The sequence below is a fragment of the Corylus avellana genome, chromosome ca10 (assembly GCF_901000735.1).
Source record: "Corylus avellana chromosome ca10, CavTom2PMs-1.0".
In the NCBI taxonomy this organism is placed as follows: Eukaryota; Viridiplantae; Streptophyta; class Magnoliopsida; order Fagales; family Betulaceae; genus Corylus; species Corylus avellana.
In genome coordinates, this window is record NC_081550.1 from 9,917,112 (window position 1) to 9,935,927 (window position 18,816).

Below are 18,816 nucleotides of genomic sequence, written 5' to 3' on the forward strand. Positions count from 1 at the left end.
ATTGATTGCAATTGAAAATTCAGGGGTCCAAATTGAGAGGTTTCAAAGTTCAGGGGTATGTCAAATCACGTGGTAGATCGATGGTCTAAAGTAAAGTTTCTCAAAAAAAAGTTATAAAATTAAAAAAAAAAATCAGGAATAGGTGGCTCGAAAGCACTTCTTTTATTCTCATTACTGGGACCAATTCTTATGGTCTCTAGGTGGTTCAAGAACCCCCAATGACCAATTGAAAAAAGTAAAAATAAAAAGAATTTAGATTACTCTGTGGTTTTCCACACCCTAGATCCGGGTTAGTGGCTCTATGCCATCTTTCCCCTGTGAGCCAATTTTAGAATAATTTTAATTTTGTATTTTTAATTAATATATGGATATGTGTCGATTTTTTAATGGTGCTGACATGGTTTTTCGTCAAATTTTGGACTGAATTTTGATGGAGGTACCATCTCTATTTTTTTGCCATTACCTATATACCATTTGTGATACAAATTGAAACCAAGATCACCTAAAGTCTTTAAATCACAAGGTTTTTTTTTTTTTTTTTTTTTAAATAAAAAAAAAAAAAACTGGAATACAAAATATGTCTTTGATGATCTACACCGAAGGAAGACAAAATATCTTTCCCATTATGGAAATATCATCTATTGCATGATTTGCATCACAATAATGATACAATGCATTAAAAAAAAAAAGATTAATAATATCATTGGCTCTGGATTGAACCTAGATGATAAGACAATGGATAAGTTGAAAGCACTTCTTGACATAGAAGATATGGTTTTGTTTTATGGAAAGGAGAAGATATGGTTATAAGATATGAACTTCACCGACTAAATACAGATTGATTGCTTCTCAATTTCTTTAAAAAAAGAAAGACAATTTATTGAAAATTTTGAAAGAGACCAAAGTAAGAAATGACTAGGTATTGTAGATTACATTAATTGTGATGCTGATGGTGGCACAATTTTTTTGGTGATGGTGGGGCAATATTTGTTGTAGTTATTGGCTATGTAGGTGTAGGAGTCTTCTCAGGGTGGTTCAATGTTTATTTATTTATTTTTTTTGGACCTTACGCGAAACTTTTAAATGGGCCTCCTTTTTTTTTTTTTTTTTTTTTTTTTTTAAATATTTATATATTAATTAAATAATATTTATTTTAGTATTATTTTTATATTTAGAGTTCTCATTTTTATTAATCCTTACAAAAATAAATACAATAATAAAAAAATTAATTAATATATATATATTTTTTTATGAATCAATCCAAGAACCGCACCAAATCTATGCCAAGCACATATTCCAAAACTGAAGCACACAAAAGAAAACTAACCAATAATAATAATAATAATAAAAAAACCACCAGAAATATTATCAAGAACCCATACAAAATTAAAAAAAAAAAAATCATATCGTGGCAGTAGCTTCCTCACTTGATTCTTTGATACACCTCTCTTTCAAACAAAACTCACGAAAAAATTTGTTAAAAACTAATACAAAATCCAAAAGAAAAACCAAGCACATAAATAAACATTACAAAAAAAAAAAAAATCAATTTTTTTAATTTTATTTATTATTATTTTTTCTTTTTGTGAATCCTTACATCTTTGATACATCTGTTTCAAAAAAAACCCACAAAAAAAATTGACAAAAACCCATACAAAACCCAAATGAAAAATCAAGCACAGAAATAAACATTACAAAAAAAAAAAAAAAAAATCAGCTTTTTTTTTTATGAATCCTTACCTCATTGATACACCTGTTTCTCTCTCTTGCCCAACCTCTCCCTCTCTCTCTCTCTCTCTCTTCATCTCTCTCCATCACGTTCTGTTTTGAGTGAAACTAAGGAAAGAGAAAAAAATAGATAAGAGGGGAGGCTAGCGGCAGTGAAAAAGAAAAGGGAGAAAGAAAAATAAAGGAAAGAAAGTGGGTTGTTAGTTAGGGTTAAAATGATCTTTTAATATCAAATAATTTCGGATGCATAGGTAAATAGACTCTTTTTAAGTATAAGAATATTTGCTTTTCTGGGTTAATTGGTCTTATTCTACTAAGGACTTATTATATTAATGCCTTATTAAATTGAACCATTTTTTAAATTACTTACTAATTATGATTAGAGGCTTTAAGTTTTTATGAAAAAAAAAATTAGGCCTAATTAAAAAAAAGAAAAAAGGCCTTAAATTAAAAAAAAAAAAAATTATTAAAAATTTTTTTGGGCAATTTTTTTTTTTTGAGCCTTATTAATCCAGAGGCCTTAAGCGAGCGCCTGACTCGCCTTCTAGCCAGCTCTGAGTCTTCTATTGGTGATAAAATTATTATCATTGTGATGACTATGGTTTTTGGATATATAAGGTGTCTTTGTGTGATAGTTAGGGGTCAGGTAGCAATTCGTGTTCATGTGTCGAGTTCGAGTTGTGTCAAGGTATGAGTATAAGGCTATATAAGTCAACCCAAAACAACAGTTAAACAAGTCAAAAATCAAATTTGGGTAGAAATTTTTTTTAATTGTAAACCCAAAACATCGGTTAAATAAGTCAAAAATCAAATTTGGGTAGAATTTTTTTTTTTTAATTGTATTTATAATTTTATTTTATTAAAGCAACATGCTTTATCCTATGAGATTAATGAAATCGATATCTTTTATCAGAAAAAAATAAATAAATCAAAGGGTGTAAGATTCCTCATAAATTCTCTGAGTTTTTAGTAAAATTCATCAAGTTTTGATGCATTCAAATAAAACTTTATTTTATGTGCTAAAACTTCCAAAATTTGAAAATTTGAATGGAAAAGTAGTAGTGACGTTGTGTGATCTACCATCACTATTTAACAATATAAAAATTCAAACACATACCACTAAAAAATTGAGAATAAGGATTCGGTATAAATTAAGTTTTTGCCCTCCATTAATAAGATGACACATCAGTATGAAACAACAAAAGTGAGTATTGAGAAAATATTAGATCTCTATCTTTATCTTTTAATTTTTGTTTTCCCTCTACATCTAATGTACCAGAACTCTAGATTTCCACAAAATAATATACATTAAAAAGCTTACTTTGTTTTTGTTTTTGTTTTTGTTTTTTTTTTTTTCGACTTTTTGTCCCAAACTCTTCTTTGAACGTGGCTTTGATACCAAATGTGTTGACCGGTTATTCCAGCAAGACAAACTCCAAGTGGAAGTAAAGTAGACAAAGAAAACAAATAGGAAAGAAGGAAAAAGAATTTATGCAGAAAAACACAAAGAATTGGGGAGGAAGTGGAATATTTTCTTAACTTTTTCTTATATTCTTCTTTGTCTAAATTTTATTTTTTCCAACAATTTCCTACACAAAAGCAACTTTTACTTTTTTGAATACAAATTTCAAGAACACACATGGACAGATGGGCTTACTACGAACCAAGCTAGGTTCACATAACACAACCCAAGTAAATTAATCATCCCTTTTCCCTTCCCCACATTGAATAGTAATAAAAAAAATAAAATAAAATATAATAAAATTAATCATCAACAGGAAAAGTCAAAGGCACATTTTTTTTTTGATTTTGTCTTTACGAATTACAATGCATTTTCACGTTGCCACCATAAATTACCAATTGTGACATCAGACCACCATAAACTATTATTTTGTATCCAAAACTTCTATCTTGTCAGTCAAAATCATTAACTCAGACGGTCAAAGTGACAATACGTTGTAGTTCATAGAAGCAAAGCGACAATAAATTATAGTTTATGGAGACAAAGTGACGAATAGATTGTCTAAGTTAATGCCTTTAACTGACGAAAAGAGGGGTTTTGGGCACAAAATGGTAGTTCATGAGCGTTAGATGTCACAGTTAGTAGTTAATGAAAAAAAATGCTAAGGCGTTGTAGTTCATTAAGGCAAAATATAGTTTTTTTTTTTTTTTTTTTTTAAGTAAAGTCAAAGGGCACATTAATCTATAATAGCTTTTCATCATTCCGACTCTTTGTAAGATATTGCTTGCATACTTTTGCTGGCACAAGAATATTTATTTTTCAAAATATTCTTTCTCTCTCCCAATTTTTGCAATCTCATCTTAAACAACTTATGGGGCGAGAAATATTAAGGGAGTTAAATCAGAGTAAATTAATATATATATTAGGATACTATATCTAATCTAAAAGTTTAAATTAATGATTATTATTTTTTATTTTATTTTATTAACGTGAAAATGGAGTTAAATCAGAGTAAATTAATATATACATTAGGACACTATATCTAATCCAAAAGTTTAAATTAATGATTATTATTATTTTTTTATATTTTATTAACATGAGATACAAACTTTACAAGTTTACGCACAACAACCTAAAAACGCTTTAAGGTGCTGAAATGTGAGCAATTAATTACTGCTTTTTGGGTCAGAATGAAACTAATTTTCAAAGTTCTAACCTTTCATGTCAGGGTCAAGCTTAACTACATATAATACCTAGCTTTTTCAAACCAATATTAAGAAAAGATAAAAAGCTATCACGAAAATCAAAGCTCTTACATGAAATATAACACATAAATTAAGATTAGGTTAAACTTTATATCTCAAGGATACGAGCTTTTAAGCTTTAAGCTTTAAGAGCACAAAACTCTCATGAAGTGCTCGTTGAATCAACTTTTATTAAAAAAGTCATAAATTCAATGATTTATGGATATCCTACATCAGTCGTATAGAAGTTGTATAAGATTTAAGCTTTTAGATTTACTCATTCCGCATACACGGTAAAACCGTTTAAACATTTTTATTAGCCCTCCCCATTTTTGGTTTTGTGATCCACCACACCCACGTTGCATTGGAGAAGGACCCTCTCTATTTTATTTGAAATGGAAGGGATCCATTTAGTTGTTTTAATAGAGTAATTTAGTCCAAATAAAAAAAGGGTGCCCAAAAATGATAAAATTGTCCTCTAAAAACAACTAACTTGTTCCTCTCAATTTCATTTGAAATGGAGAGGATCTAAGTCCCGTTGCATTAGGTACTGATAGAGTTCTATTGCAAGATATAATTCAATTTTTGAATTGCATGGTTCTTGAAAAATTCACTGAACATGTCTACTACAATTACAACAATAGACAGCTTCTAACACAGACCCAAAAAAGAAAACCTAACAGGTACAATGGTCTTATGAGCACAATATATAAACTATGAGAAACTTCACAAAGAACCCTTGAGCTATTACGCAATTTGAAAAGATGTCTCAAATTATAAGTTTCTAATTTTTATATATTTTACAAAAATTTTCAGTTTCTAATTTTATATATGTATAAATAATTTTTATATTTTTTATTATGAGTTATAGGTGTCGTTATATAATTAGATCTGAGTCACTTGACGTGACAAACTAACAAAATTTATCAATATTTTTTTACTTTTTCATAACAATTTTTTTATTTTTTTTATTTTTATATCAATCAAATTTTGCTACAATTTCAAACCGAATAGCCCCATTGTTGGCGTGAATTGAGGGAGTTTGAACTGGCTATCATCTTGAACTGGGGGCAGCTGATTAGCCTGCGTGAAATACGGGACAGCTGGAGGTCTGGCTTGCTGATGTGTTAGCAGCTGAGAGGTGTGCTGCCTTGCCGAAAGTTATGATTTAACAGGCAAAATTCATCTCGAGTTGCTCCTAGTTTTGGCACATGGATGTATGTATATTGTATACGAGTTGTAGTGCCTATTTTCAAGGGTTGCAGGTGAAGTTTTGGTACATTTATCTGACTTTTATGCTCCCTATTTCAAATGTTAGCGAGGCCTATTTTCAAGGGTTGCAGGTGAAGTTTTGGCAGATATATATGGTTTGTAGTTCGTATTTTCAAAGGTTGCAGGTGTATAATAATAAACTTTAACCTTACCAAGTATCACCTTCTCTAAACTTATTGCTTAAAACTTTAAACAGTGACATTAAGGTCTTTTCATATTATATTATCTCGTGTCAAATGACATTTTCTTATTTTTCTCCCCAAAAGTGCCTTAAATTTATTTAAAAATAACAATTTGAAAAAATTAGAAAAAAAAAAAGAAAACAACTAAAAACACCAAAAAGGGGGCCCTTTTCATATTAGCCTCCTTAATTCTTTTTTTTTATTTTTTTTTCAAATGGTTATTTTTTTAATATATTTTTTAAGTTTCGTTTTTCACCCAAAATAACCTTAAATTAATTTTTTATTTCAGTTTTAAGAAAATAAGGGTATTATAGGAATATAATTAAAAAAAAGTGGCATTTTTAGCACACTTTGGTAATTTGATGTACCACTTTAGTACACTTTAAACTTCATGAGGCTTTTTTAAAAATGGTTGTGAGTTGAAGAGTTTTTTTTAAAAAAATATTTTTTCCAAAAAAAATAATAATAATAATAATTGGAGAAACTATGGGTCGCATGACAGCTCACCCTGTGACCCCACATATCACAAACCTATCATACTATTTCCTTTTTTCTATTTAAAAAAAAAAAAATGAAGGCATTTTGGGAAGGTCACACCTATCAATTATGATTTAACAAAAAATCCTAACGAAAGTGAAATATTGCGAAAAATTAGAAATTCAATACACTAAATTAAAAGTTTTTTAACTTTGAAGAAGTCATTGCAAAAGTAATTTCAAGAAGATTAGTTAAAATTTTCCCAGAATTTGAAGTTATAGAGCTTGTAAGAACAATTGTACACTTTTTTTTTTTGAAATAAGTTGAGAAAAAAAAAAAAGAAAAATCAAATTTAGAGTATAAAACTCTAAACAAGAAGAACAAACTGCTCTAAGAAGGTAGTGTCATAGATACATAATGGAATTTCTTCCATCCAAACCCTATCCATCACCTCCCTAACTACTTCCTTTGCTAATCTATGAGCTGCATTATTTTGGAACCGTTTCACATGCTTAATGTCCCAGCTTCTAAAAGAACCCAAAACCAATTTAATATCAGCTCCAATCTACTCAAACCGACACCAGCTCTCTTCTTGCTCCAGGATCATAGTAACAACCTGCAAAGAGTCACCCTCAAGTAGAATATCTTTTAATTCTAGGTCCCGGTTGAATTCTACTGCCTGTAATGCCGCTAACGCCTCTCCAACCACAGGCTCCTGATAGGAGCTCAGAGTTTTGCTTTGAGCCGCATGGACCCTACCATGGCCATCACGGACTATTACCCCAGCTCCCATGTGCTTCATTTTGGGATTAAAACCAACATCTCAATTAACTTTGAATGTGCCAGCTCTGGTGTATCTGTTACAGTTCTATCACCACGGGTAGCGTCCAAATACTTGACCTGCCAAAACTCATGAAGAGACACCTCCGGTCCTCTGCATCATGGACAGTTCTGTTGGGATGAGAAAACTCTCCCCATGCACAACAAAATTTCGTCGAAACCAAGTGCTTCTTGCTAATATCGCCGAAAATGCCAACTCCTCTTGATGTTACTTCACTTAACCCTCCTTCATTGAAGACTTGGGTTACTTCCTGTCCACATTTAACATCTTTTATTTTAACCAAGGGAAATTTCACTTAACCCTCCTTAACTTTTATCACATTTGCAATTATCCCCCTAAACTTAAAAAACTCTCAATAATTTAGTGTATTAATCTTTTCAATTTCACCCATTCGTTAGGACTTTTCATTAAATCATAACAGAAGGGTGTCAAAATTCTCAAAATACCATTTTTTTTTTTTTAAATAAACAAAATTGTATAGATTTAAATGTTGGTAATGATTTAACGGAATTTGCAAAAATACGTACGCCTAAATATTTGAAATTTTATATATATTAAAAAAAAAAAAAAAGCATTTTGAGAATTTTGACAAGATTTAACGAAAAATCCTAACAAAATGGTGAAATTAAAAAGAAATGAAAAATGAATACACTAAATTAAGATTTTTTTAAAATTTTAAGAGGATAATTTCAAAAGTAGCAACAATTTAAAGGAATTAAGTAAAAGTTTCCACTTTTCAAGTATTATAAAATTTATACACGAGTTTTTAATAAAATTTATTCCAACTTTGTCCCTACTATTAAAAAAACATGTGCATCTCATGTTCATGAGACACGTGTCACTTTTATAGATTAGGTTGAAGAAAATTCCTCCAACCCAGTTTGGAGGAAAACTTTGTCCATATAATATTGATTCTAATAGTTTCATTTAAATGAAGTAACTTTTCTAGGCATAATTGCTTATTTTATTGCAAATGAATAAACTCAATAAAGTGAACATGGATTATGATAATTCTATTCACCATTTCGAGAGCTCAGACTTGGGCTTTTTGTCATTTAAAAAAGAAGGTAAAATTACTAAGACCAAGAAAATGTGAATTCCCACCTTTTCCAAAAGGGAATTTGCATTCCCAGGAAAAGAGGGTTGGAAGGAATCCATATTTCCTTGCGTATCTGAATTCCATTCACTTAAGTTCAACCAAACGAGGAGGTAAAGATTACCCACGTCCAAACGCCTAATTAGTCGACTTTTCCAACCTCTAAGGCTGATCCCTTGCTCTCCCTGAATGTAGCTGAATAAACAGGAAACAGAGGAAAAAAGAAAAAGAACAAAAATAAACTTTCCAATGTGTTTAAGTAACCACATAGTGAATGAACGAAGGCATCATGATAATTATAAGTCAATTGCCAAGTGCAATGAACTCTTAGGCGTAATGCCAGGTTTGGCGACACGTGTACAAAAATTGAACCTTGTAAAGGACATTCTTATCTCCCGGGTCTGGCATTCCATCATACAAAACAGAAATCATCCATCAGATCCTACTTGCCCCGAACTGATAAACGGATGTACTACCTAAAGATATCCCACAACTGCCTAATCCAACCTAAAGATTTCAGGCTCCTACATGCTAGGCAGAAATGTGGCCTAAAAAAGCAGACTTTCATCAAATTAATCCAGATTCAAAGTCAAAATATTCATTACTTAAAGTGGGAGTTCAAGATTAATTGGTGCGTATATATCCTATCAGTTGGACAAAAAAAAAAAAAAAAAATACTAAATTTTCAAGGAGAAAATTCTTGTTAATAAAATAAATGACAAGAGGGAGAGAGAGAGAGAGATCATTTAGTTAATAGAGTAATTATCAAAATGATTTCCCAAAAGTCCTTCAAAGACTTGAGAGCATTTCCATAACCATGGCAAAGGCCCCATAACAACCTAAGCAAATGGCAGATATCATGCTTTACCTCAACTTGACCTTATTTGGAGTTTCTGCAACCTGAAATCAACAAACCACAAAAGAAATTTGATTAATCTGTTTTTGGGCATTACAGCAACACAACAAAGTCACAAAAGCAAGCAACATTAATTATCTCACGCGTATATGATCTGGATGATAAACAAAACATATATGTTCTTAAAAATTGTGTTCTCCCTTAAAAAAGAGAAGAGAAGGATGGGAGGTGGTCATAAAATAGTTATTTTACCATATCACAATTAATAGCACAGATAGAATATGAGGAAGATGAGTAAAGGAAAAAACTATAAATTAGATTAAACAAAAATTCTCCTAAATAAAATCTGTACAGAATATTTTATGAAATTATAATATTATGCATCGATATACCGATGCTTTCTCCATACATCTCTATGTTTAATTATCTGTATGTAAAAGTACTAAATTTAGTAACCACATTAAGAAACCATAAAAGTGACTTGCCAAAATAGCATAATAGCCTCATTAATCCGTAACTTCAAAGAGAAGTGTCCGAAAAATAATTGGAAATAAGAAGAGCCACAACTTGATAATATAAAACCTAAGTTGGATACATGGCTATAACCATCTTGCACCAAAAGCTTCAGATATTATAGGTTGCTTGATGTCTAAATTAAAAAGCATTTCACTTCCCAGCCTTACTACCTACCAATTACCAGAATTACCATCCTGCCCTAGATGAAACACGCAATAATTGGGTTGGCTCTTAAACAGGAAAAAGGGTAGCGAATGCCAAAGGAAAAAAAGGTACTCTATTAATCCTGCCAAGCTCAAACCACATAAAAACGACCTCTACCACATTGGAGGCAAGCCACTACATGGAAATGATTTAAATAGCTTCCCCAGTTTCATACACCTCCATTGTCAAATCCACATTCTATGGACAAGGTCAATTACTTTGGCCAACGAAATACAAGTGTACCACAGGTATCCCTTTCAATCTCCACGTGAACATAATCACCTTCACCAACTATCCTCTAAAAATTAACAAGACAAATCAAATAGAAGTCCAATACTTATTTGTGCCTAATTGGATGGAGTTACCAAATAATTCGAAAGCGTACATTTATTTAGGCTGCAGATGCATGGCTGGTGCCCAGCAGACAAAAAAATAATAATAAAAAAGCTAGAAGAAATTACCACTTAAAAAAAAAAAGAACAAACAAATTGAAAGAAAGAAAGAGAGAGCCTTGTCAGGGGCAGGCCTCGTGAGGACCTCAATGTCCATCCTTTAACCTAAACTTTATGGCAAAAACCCATTGATGGATGATGCCCATGATGATGCCCATTAATCAAGATGTGATAGAAAAGTCCTAAAATATTCAAAAAGAAAGTAAAGGGATATTAGCTCCTATAGTTGACCTATGCCAAAACTCCAGACGCAGAATGCACAAAACTAAATATAACATATACCACTCATAAAGCAGTCATAAGAAATCAGCCTTATTTTTAGTACCAGATGCTCCAAACCCTCAAATGCCCAATAATATATCTCAAACAAAAGACTTCACATCAAACAGAGCAGAGCAGCACTCAATAGTGAATGCGCTTTTGAGTTCCAAAACTTGCGTGTCTAACAAGCTAACAACTCAATGACCTAGGCTTTAGGATGGAAAAGATTATGTTTTTGGGGGCTCCTAAACATTGGGTTCATTCAAGTATTTCAATGTATTTGATACTATCCCTCCGTGCTGTATTGTTAGTTCTGTTAAAAATTTATTTATGGCAACATCATCCCTTGCATTCTCTTTCAAATGAAAAGGTTAAAAATTTCTATAACTACCTCCTAAGAAGTCAAGGAAATGCAAAAAGGGGTATTGCTTTTCAAATAAATTTAAGGTTTAGGAAAGTTATTAAAAATATTGTTCATTAACTTTTTTTTTTTTGGATAAATAATTGGCCCCAAAAGGAGGATGAAGGAAAGATTCGAATTAGCGATCTCCGCTTCATGAAATGTGGTGTCATGCTGATTGAGCTACCCTTGGGGTTATTGCTCATTAACTTTTCAAAATGGATAGTATTTTGGGACAATCCAAAATAGAATAGAAGATCAACATATCGAACTAAAGGAGTGACACACAGAATATGAATAGAAGACTGCAGCCAACAGTATGCCCATATTTGCCTGCACCCTGGAAATCAACACTAGCCACACATTTACAAACTTTTCACCCACCATAAGCTATATATCTTTGCACCATAGCAAGCGATACTAACAAAATGTTGAGAACCTTTTCATCATAGAGAAATTCAAGAAAGAGGGATGGCTTCAAGAAATTTTCACTTTCCCTCCTCTTTCATAGCAATGTGCTTATATATCTTTCCTTATTCTTTTTCTAAAAATATTTTCTTCTTGTTTTGCTATTTATGGGGTTATCTTTAGATGGCTGCTCTTCTTATCCCTTCTCCTCCTCTAATCTACAAATTAATCTCTCATACTTTTTGAGGGAATTTAAATTTCATCAGATAGGGATTACAATTTGGTTTTTAACTTACTTTCCATTACTTGTGTTAGGTGAGATTTTTTGCAGATATTTCGTACTTTTCTTTTAGTATTTAGTTTTCCTTACACAATGATTTCTTTATTATTGTCTATCCAAATCTTGAATCTCTTTCAAATTTCTCAATCTTATGCTTCAAGATGTGTCTAAGGCGTTCGGCTTTAGCTTAGACTTAAGCTTCTGATGAAACATGCCTTATTTTAGTATTTAGTTTGCCTTAGACAAAGATTTGTTTATTATTCTCTGTCCAAATCCAGAATCTCTATCAAATTTCTCAATCTTATGCTTCAAGATGTGTCTAAGGTCTTCGGCTTTATCTTAGACTTAAGCTTCTGATGAAACATGCCTTGTTTTAGTGTTTTTAGTGTTTAGTTTGCCTTAGACAAGGGTTTGTTTCTCATTCTTTGTCCAAATCCAGAATCTCTATCAAATTTCTCAATCTTATGCTTCAACAATATGTGTGTAAGGTGTTCGGCTTTAGCTTAAAATTAAGTTTCTGATGAAATATGACAAACTGAGCTTTTCGACAAGCCAAACTCTACTTGGGATAAGCTACGGTCAACCCAAGTTTGGAAAAGCTTAATTAAGCTCTGTTACAGCTCAAGCAAAACATTTCTTTAAATGTGCCAAGCGAGTCTGAATAGCCAATACTAAGCTCAGTTTGGCTTGATTACAACCTTAGCAACAGATAAAAGGTATGGTTTGACATTGCAAGATAGTTGCTCAACGTAGGAGATCTCATATGATGTACGCAAAAAGTTAGTTCTAAAAGCTAAATCGTGCATGGTCAATTGACATTTAACTGCACTAAACTGCATAATAAAAGAGAGTTCACATTTATCTAAGCAAGCAAATCAGCCATAGCATGCATTTTTTTTAACCTTTGCCAAGAGCACCAGCATTGGCTTATCCATTTGCCATTACTATCTAATACCTTAGATAGAACCCCCTAAAACTGGAGTGCATTGGCTTATCTATCTTTTTACTAAACTTACATTGAGCTACAACACCATATCCAACTCAATCCAGACATCTTTTATTCTCTCTCATGGTGAGATGTAGAAGATTTTTGTTTGTTTATTTAAATGGTTTTTGAGTGATTGAGATGAATCCTCTGTGCTGCATTGCTCCAATTTCAATCAATTGGGACCGAGCCAACCTAGTTGGGGGGAAATTGTGCTGGTGAGAATCGTGAGCTACACTAGACCGAGCCTCTTAGCTAAGGTGTCGTTGGTGAGTACCAATTCGGATAGGGTTTCGGCGACGGTGAACCACGACGCCAAGTGCACAGTTGCCAAGGTGAGGGATTCAAAGGCGTATGGTGGCATGAGTGGCGGATTGGTGGGGATTCTCTACAAGAAAGGATGGAGGTTGAGGTGGTTCAAGCTCGAGGTGGTTCACAGGCTGGAAAAGATTTTGATGAGCTTCACCAATGAGTGGCAATGAACACGGGTTTCTTGGTTTCGCTCAGCAGTCCGGGTGACGGCAAGCACTCGTTTTTTATGAGTACAACGGCTCTCATGAGAGAGAGATAAGGAGAGAGAGAAAGAATAATGAAAGCATATTTAAATGGTATAGAGAAAGAGTGGATAATCTAATGTGGGCTGCATTTGAAAAGCCTTTAGTTAAAATAGAAAAAGTAGACTTCCAATTGAAAATTAGATCAAATTTTAGAGAATCGGATGCTAATGATCTAATATTCAACTGAGAATCTCATCTAAAATCACGGTGAGATCATGGAAACCAAATTAGCTGCCGAATGCATGTTATGAAGTTTCTATGTTACATATTCCATCAGTTCATAAAAAAGAAAAAATACAACCGCACACAAACCAATAAAAGAGCAAACATCCATAAGAAAACTAATTCTACAAGCTAAAATTATGAAAGAAATAAAACCATTTTGAGGAATTGGCTACGCTAGATATCTTACCTAGCGCCCCAAATAAGATGGCAAGGTTCCAACAGATCCAATACCAGTTTGGGACCTCGTTGCTGTTGAAGACTGACCCAATTGGGAACTCTGATATGTTCCCAAACCTTGCAAAGCGGCTTGAGACCCATAATTACCAATCACACTCGGGCTTATACTGCTAATAGCAGGCTGTGAACCAAACCCCGCACTCATTTGAGTCAATCCCATAGAAGTAGCAATTCCAACCCTGTTCAAGGACTGGGACACTCCACCAGGAAACGATGAAGGGAACCCGAACCCCACCTGATTCATTGGTCCGCCAGCGCCCATACCCAATACTGGATTGAGAAACCCAAAACCTGGACTCTGAGCCATTAAAACCGCACCCGGGTTGAAAGCTTGAGAAACCAAGCCCGGATTCAATGGCATTGGTAGAGCCACACCATTTGGAGACAATGAGGCTCCGGAAACACCAGGAATACCAGAAGCGGCACCAGAAGCAACATCATTCTTGTTATTACTGTTCATATTATTCTTAGCATTACGGCCTTCGGTGGCGACCGAGCATAGCAATTTGGCACCATCGAAGAACTTAACAGGCTCTTCCAATGCTTTTCTGATTCCCTCTACCGAAGTGTAAACAATTATGGCGTATCCCCTAAACTTGCCGGTCTCCTTATCGATACCACCCAAGGACCCATCCTCAATATCCCCAAACTTGGCAAAGAACGCCCGCAGCTTCTCAGCGGCAATCTGCGGCCCCACATTGGCCACATAGAGCCTGCGGCCGCCGGTATCGGAAACCGCCGGCTGGGGCTGATTCTGCGTGGGCCCTGCGCACGCGAGCTGGCACGAGACCATCCGATTCCCAATCTTTTTCTGGGGCTGCTTGAGGGCCTTGCCGGCTGCGGCGCGGGTCTTGAAGAGGACGAACCCGTAGCCTTTGGAACGGCCGGTGGTCTTGTCCGTGACGACGTTGCATTCCTCAATGGGACCGTAAGGATTGAAGGAGGCGGCTAGGGTTTCGGTGGTGGTGTCCCAAGCGAGGCCATGGACGAAGATCTTACGGTGGATGGGGTCGGAGTCGACGGAATTGATTATGTGGGCGGTAATGGAAGGGGTTTTGGCGGCGGCTTCTTTGAGAATGTTGATGAGCTGGTCTTTGCCAAAGGGTTGCAGAAGTTTCTTTATTGTGTCTCGCTTGGACTCCTCGTCATCATCTTCTGATGATGACAACGATGGTGGTGATGAGGATTCGTCCTCTGGTTCCTCTTCTTCTTCCTCTTCGGGTTCTGATTCTGAAGAGGCTTCTTCTTCTTCGGAATCTTGAGGGGGTGGTTGGGGTGCAACCTGTTTAGGCTTGGAAGAAGTTTCTTCCTCGGCGGCTGATTTACGCTTCTTGGAGGCCATTGATACTGGTTTGAGGCGGTTGCGCAGAAAATGAATTAGGGCGTTTCACGCAGCTTTGGAGGCGTTTCGAGCCTTCCGCTACTTCTTCAGGAAGTACGTGGGAAGAAGGGACACAGGTTTCTTTCGATTTGGGTTTTAGGGAATTCTTCTCCGCTACTGCGGCTACTCTATTATTTGTCCATTTGTACTGTATTTTTACTAATAATCGCTTGTTTGATTTGCATAACGTGTATTTCATTAAGAAATATAATGGTTACATCTAAGAGTAAGAAAGAGATTGAAATTGAATAGTTACTTATATTATTTAGTTTGGTAACAATATAAATGCTTTAATTTAAGCCTTTAAGATTCTACCTATGTGTGTATGGGGTTTTTTTTCTCTCTAGCTTCCTAGAGGAGAAGGAAAAAGTTTTCCAAGTCTATCGTTTAGACTGTGGAGGGGGTCTTAGTTTTTCTACATTCAGGGTTCTGTGAATCGGAAGAGATACATGATGGTAGATGATCTGACAAATTTGTGGCAAGATCTAAAACTTTACAGAGGATGAAAGTGTGGAAGTAATAGTTCAAGAATAGGCTTTTGAAGGGGTTGTGGAAAGAGGAACTTTGTGTCTATTGGGAAAGTTAATCTTTGATAGGGTTATAGGAAAGGATACTATAAGATCAACCTTGGTGAGGGGATGGAAACCTACGGGTTGACATCTTTTAAGGCGTTGGGGGAGAATTTGTTTCTGATAGATTTTGAGCATTCACGGGACAAGATTAGGGTGTTGGATGGTAGACATTGGGTGTTCGAAGGGAGTTTGTTCTTATTGGAAGAGTTTGATGGAATAACACCACCATTGGAGATACCTTTTGATAAGGCAGCGTTTTGGGTGTGGATGTTCAATTTGCTGTTAGCATGCATGGGACACACTGTTGGTTCCCAAATTGGCTCTACTATGGGAACAGTTGAAGAAGTTGACACTAATGATAAAGGCATTGGCTGGGGGAAGTACTTGCGAGTGAGAGTGAAGATAGATCTCACCAAGCCAATACCCAGAGGACAACGTATTAACCTACTCAGGAACTCTTTATGGGTACCTATTCAATATGAAAGGCTTTTGGAATGTTTCGTAATGGGGATTGTGGGTGTAGTGGCAAGAAGGAGGTAAAACCACAATTTGGCACATGGCTTAGGGTTGCGCCACCTACATGGAGGAAGGAGTAGGGGAAGCCATGGTTTGGAAAGAGAAACTGGGAGAGTAGTTCCCCACCACCTTCATAGGCAGGAACAAATAGTCCAATCCATATGGAAGAAGAGCAAAACCATATGGAAAATCAGGCGGGGGTTAGCGGCGGTTTGTGGCATGCAATAGTTGGGAGGGAGGTCCGGCGAGGGGAGATTTTCTAGGAAGTTCCTAATGGGGCGGATAAGGAGGGCACGGTAATGGATAAATCTCAACTATTGGGGGTTTCTACCTACGCACATCATGCTGACAATCCTAGTGTCCAATTGAGAAAGGAAAGACATGATGTAGAGGGGGCGAAGATTATGGGGGGTGTTTTGCATGGGGGAAATATTGCAGATATTTTGGGAGGCTTGGGGTCTTCTAGTAGTTTGGAAATTTGACTGGGCTTTTCTCTTCTCAAAACCATTTGAAGGGGCCCATTGGCTCACTAGACATAGGATCCGAAATACGGCCCACGCAGGATGTGCCTATAGACTCATCTAGGGTTTGTACTCCTATAGGCAATCAGCCCCAAGCCCCGACACTTGTTAAGGGGAAGGGGACGAGAAACTGGAAAAGGCGTGCACATGCTGACCAGCAGGAACCAACTGAAGCAGGGACTTTAAACCATGGGGGGAAGTCTCGCGATGACCAAATGTCGCTGGAGCTACGCAGAAAGCATGAAAGTGAAAATCGACTTGGGAGGTAGTGGAAACTAAATGGATGGGGAGAGGAAGGTAGGGAAGGAAGTAATTTTGATATCACCCCGCAACCCCACGGCGAAGCGTATTGGTTTGGGTTACCGGAGCCTGAATTCCAACCCGGTCTCCACCCTCGCATTAAGAATCCTAATAAATTGGCTGTCCGTAACGGTGACCGGCAAAACCAGCGGTAAGTGAATCCTCGCAGGACCGTGTCGGGACTGCCACCATTTGAAGAAGCAAAATCCCCAGCGGTAGGGACCTGATGGTAAACTCCTTATTAACTTAAACACTAAAACATCAGACATTGTATTATACACTTCTCTTTTTTCTTTCTGCATCTCTATTTCAAGATTATATACCAAAGAAGAAGCAAAAAGAAATTCCCCCCAAACCCATGACCTGAGTCACTGACCTGCTCCTCCTCCTCTCCTCCTTCTCGGTTCCTCCTCTCCTCCCTCGGCTCTATCTCCCTCTATCTAAAATTTGTTCCCACACCACACAACCCCACACCAGCTAGCCAGCTAGGCCAGCTCTCCCCCACCCAACCCAAGGGACCGATCGCTCTTTCCTCTCTCCCTCTCCTTCTCGGCTCTTTCTCCCTCTCTCATCTAAAAATCTCTGCTTTGCGCCTCTTTTCCCCAAACAAAGGTGAAACACATACGAAAATCACAAACAACCATAACATTCTGAGTAGGAGTTCCTTTTCGACCAATATATGGTATTTGTTTTGATGGAGAAATTTTAACTGGCACATGGGTTCCATCAATGGCTCCAATACAATCTTTGAAGTATGGCCAATAGCTCTCATCATCACGAATTTTGCTTGGAACATCCCTAAATTCCCTATCAATAGGATTAATAATGTCAATCGCCATTCTTGAAACGACCATTAAAACATGAGTAAAATGTCTACTAACTATTTCTCCTGAATGTTGAAACCTTTCTTGCACTATTCTATTCTCAAACCCATGGCCTTAAGTATTCAAAAACATCCAACAGTTAATTTCCTAGTACCTCTTAAATGATATCTTTCCTTCAACTCTTTACACAAGTAAAGAAATACGTGTATTTCCATTTTGAAATTTTGTTTGCACCTATTAGGATTACCTTGTAGAATCTCCATAACCCACTGATAACCTATTTGAAAAGAGTTCTTACAAGGTTCCTTTGCAATATATGGCATATAATAGTTCTCAACAAATTCTACTACTGCAGCTGCTAGAATAAAAACATCATATAGGGGGAAGCAAAAAAACAAATTTAAAAATGACCATTATTTTTGACGTGTCAAGTTATGACACGTCACAATTTACTGAAGTGTCATAATGTTTGACACGTTAGTAAATTTCTGACGTTCCATTCTTGACACGTCAACCATTACTGACGTGTCAGTAGTGGCACATCAGCAAAAATTTTGACGTGGCAAGAGTGGCACGTCAAAATTTTTTTTGACGTGTCAGTACTGCCACATCAAAAATTTTATTGACGTGTTAAATTGCCACGTCAATAATTTGTTGATGTGGCAATTTGACATGTCAATAAATTTTATGACGTGCTACTCCTGGCTTGTCAAAAAATTTATTGAAGTGTCATTTTCTGACACGTCAGAAATTTTTTGACGTGTCAGAAAATAACACGTCAATAAATTTTTTTGACGTGCCATTTTTTGACATGTCAAAAATTATTGACGTGTTAAAGAGTGACACGTCAAAAAACCATCATTTTTTACACCCATAATTTTAACGCCCGACACACGTCAATAAAGTTTAGTGACGTGTCAGACAACCTAACACGTCAAAAATACCCTGTCAAAAAAAAAATTCATTTTTTGTAGTGTGTATATAATAAATCATAGTTATTCTCTGTATGGTTTATCCAA

General features: G+C 35.5%; 1 protein-coding gene across 1 annotated transcript; it reads right to left on the minus strand.

The window, feature by feature from the left end:
- Nucleotides 1–8,899: 8,899 nt before the first annotated feature.
- Nucleotides 8,900–15,207, minus strand: LOC132164611 (UBP1-associated protein 2B-like). The gene is made up of 2 exons (XM_059575148.1): nt 13,634–15,207; nt 8,900–9,202 (listed from the first exon to the last, which is right to left on the minus strand). The coding sequence occupies exon 1, from the start codon at nt 15,023–15,025 to the stop codon at nt 13,634–13,636; it is 1,392 nt and encodes a 463-aa protein (XP_059431131.1). The 5' UTR covers nt 15,026–15,207; the 3' UTR covers nt 8,900–9,202.
- Nucleotides 15,208–18,816: the final 3,609 nt, after the last annotated feature.

Coding starts and splice junctions, on each gene's coding strand:
- LOC132164611 (XM_059575148.1), bottom strand. CDS start 15,025: ATGGCCTCCAAGAAGCGTAAATCAGCCGCCGAGGAAGAAACTTCTTCC.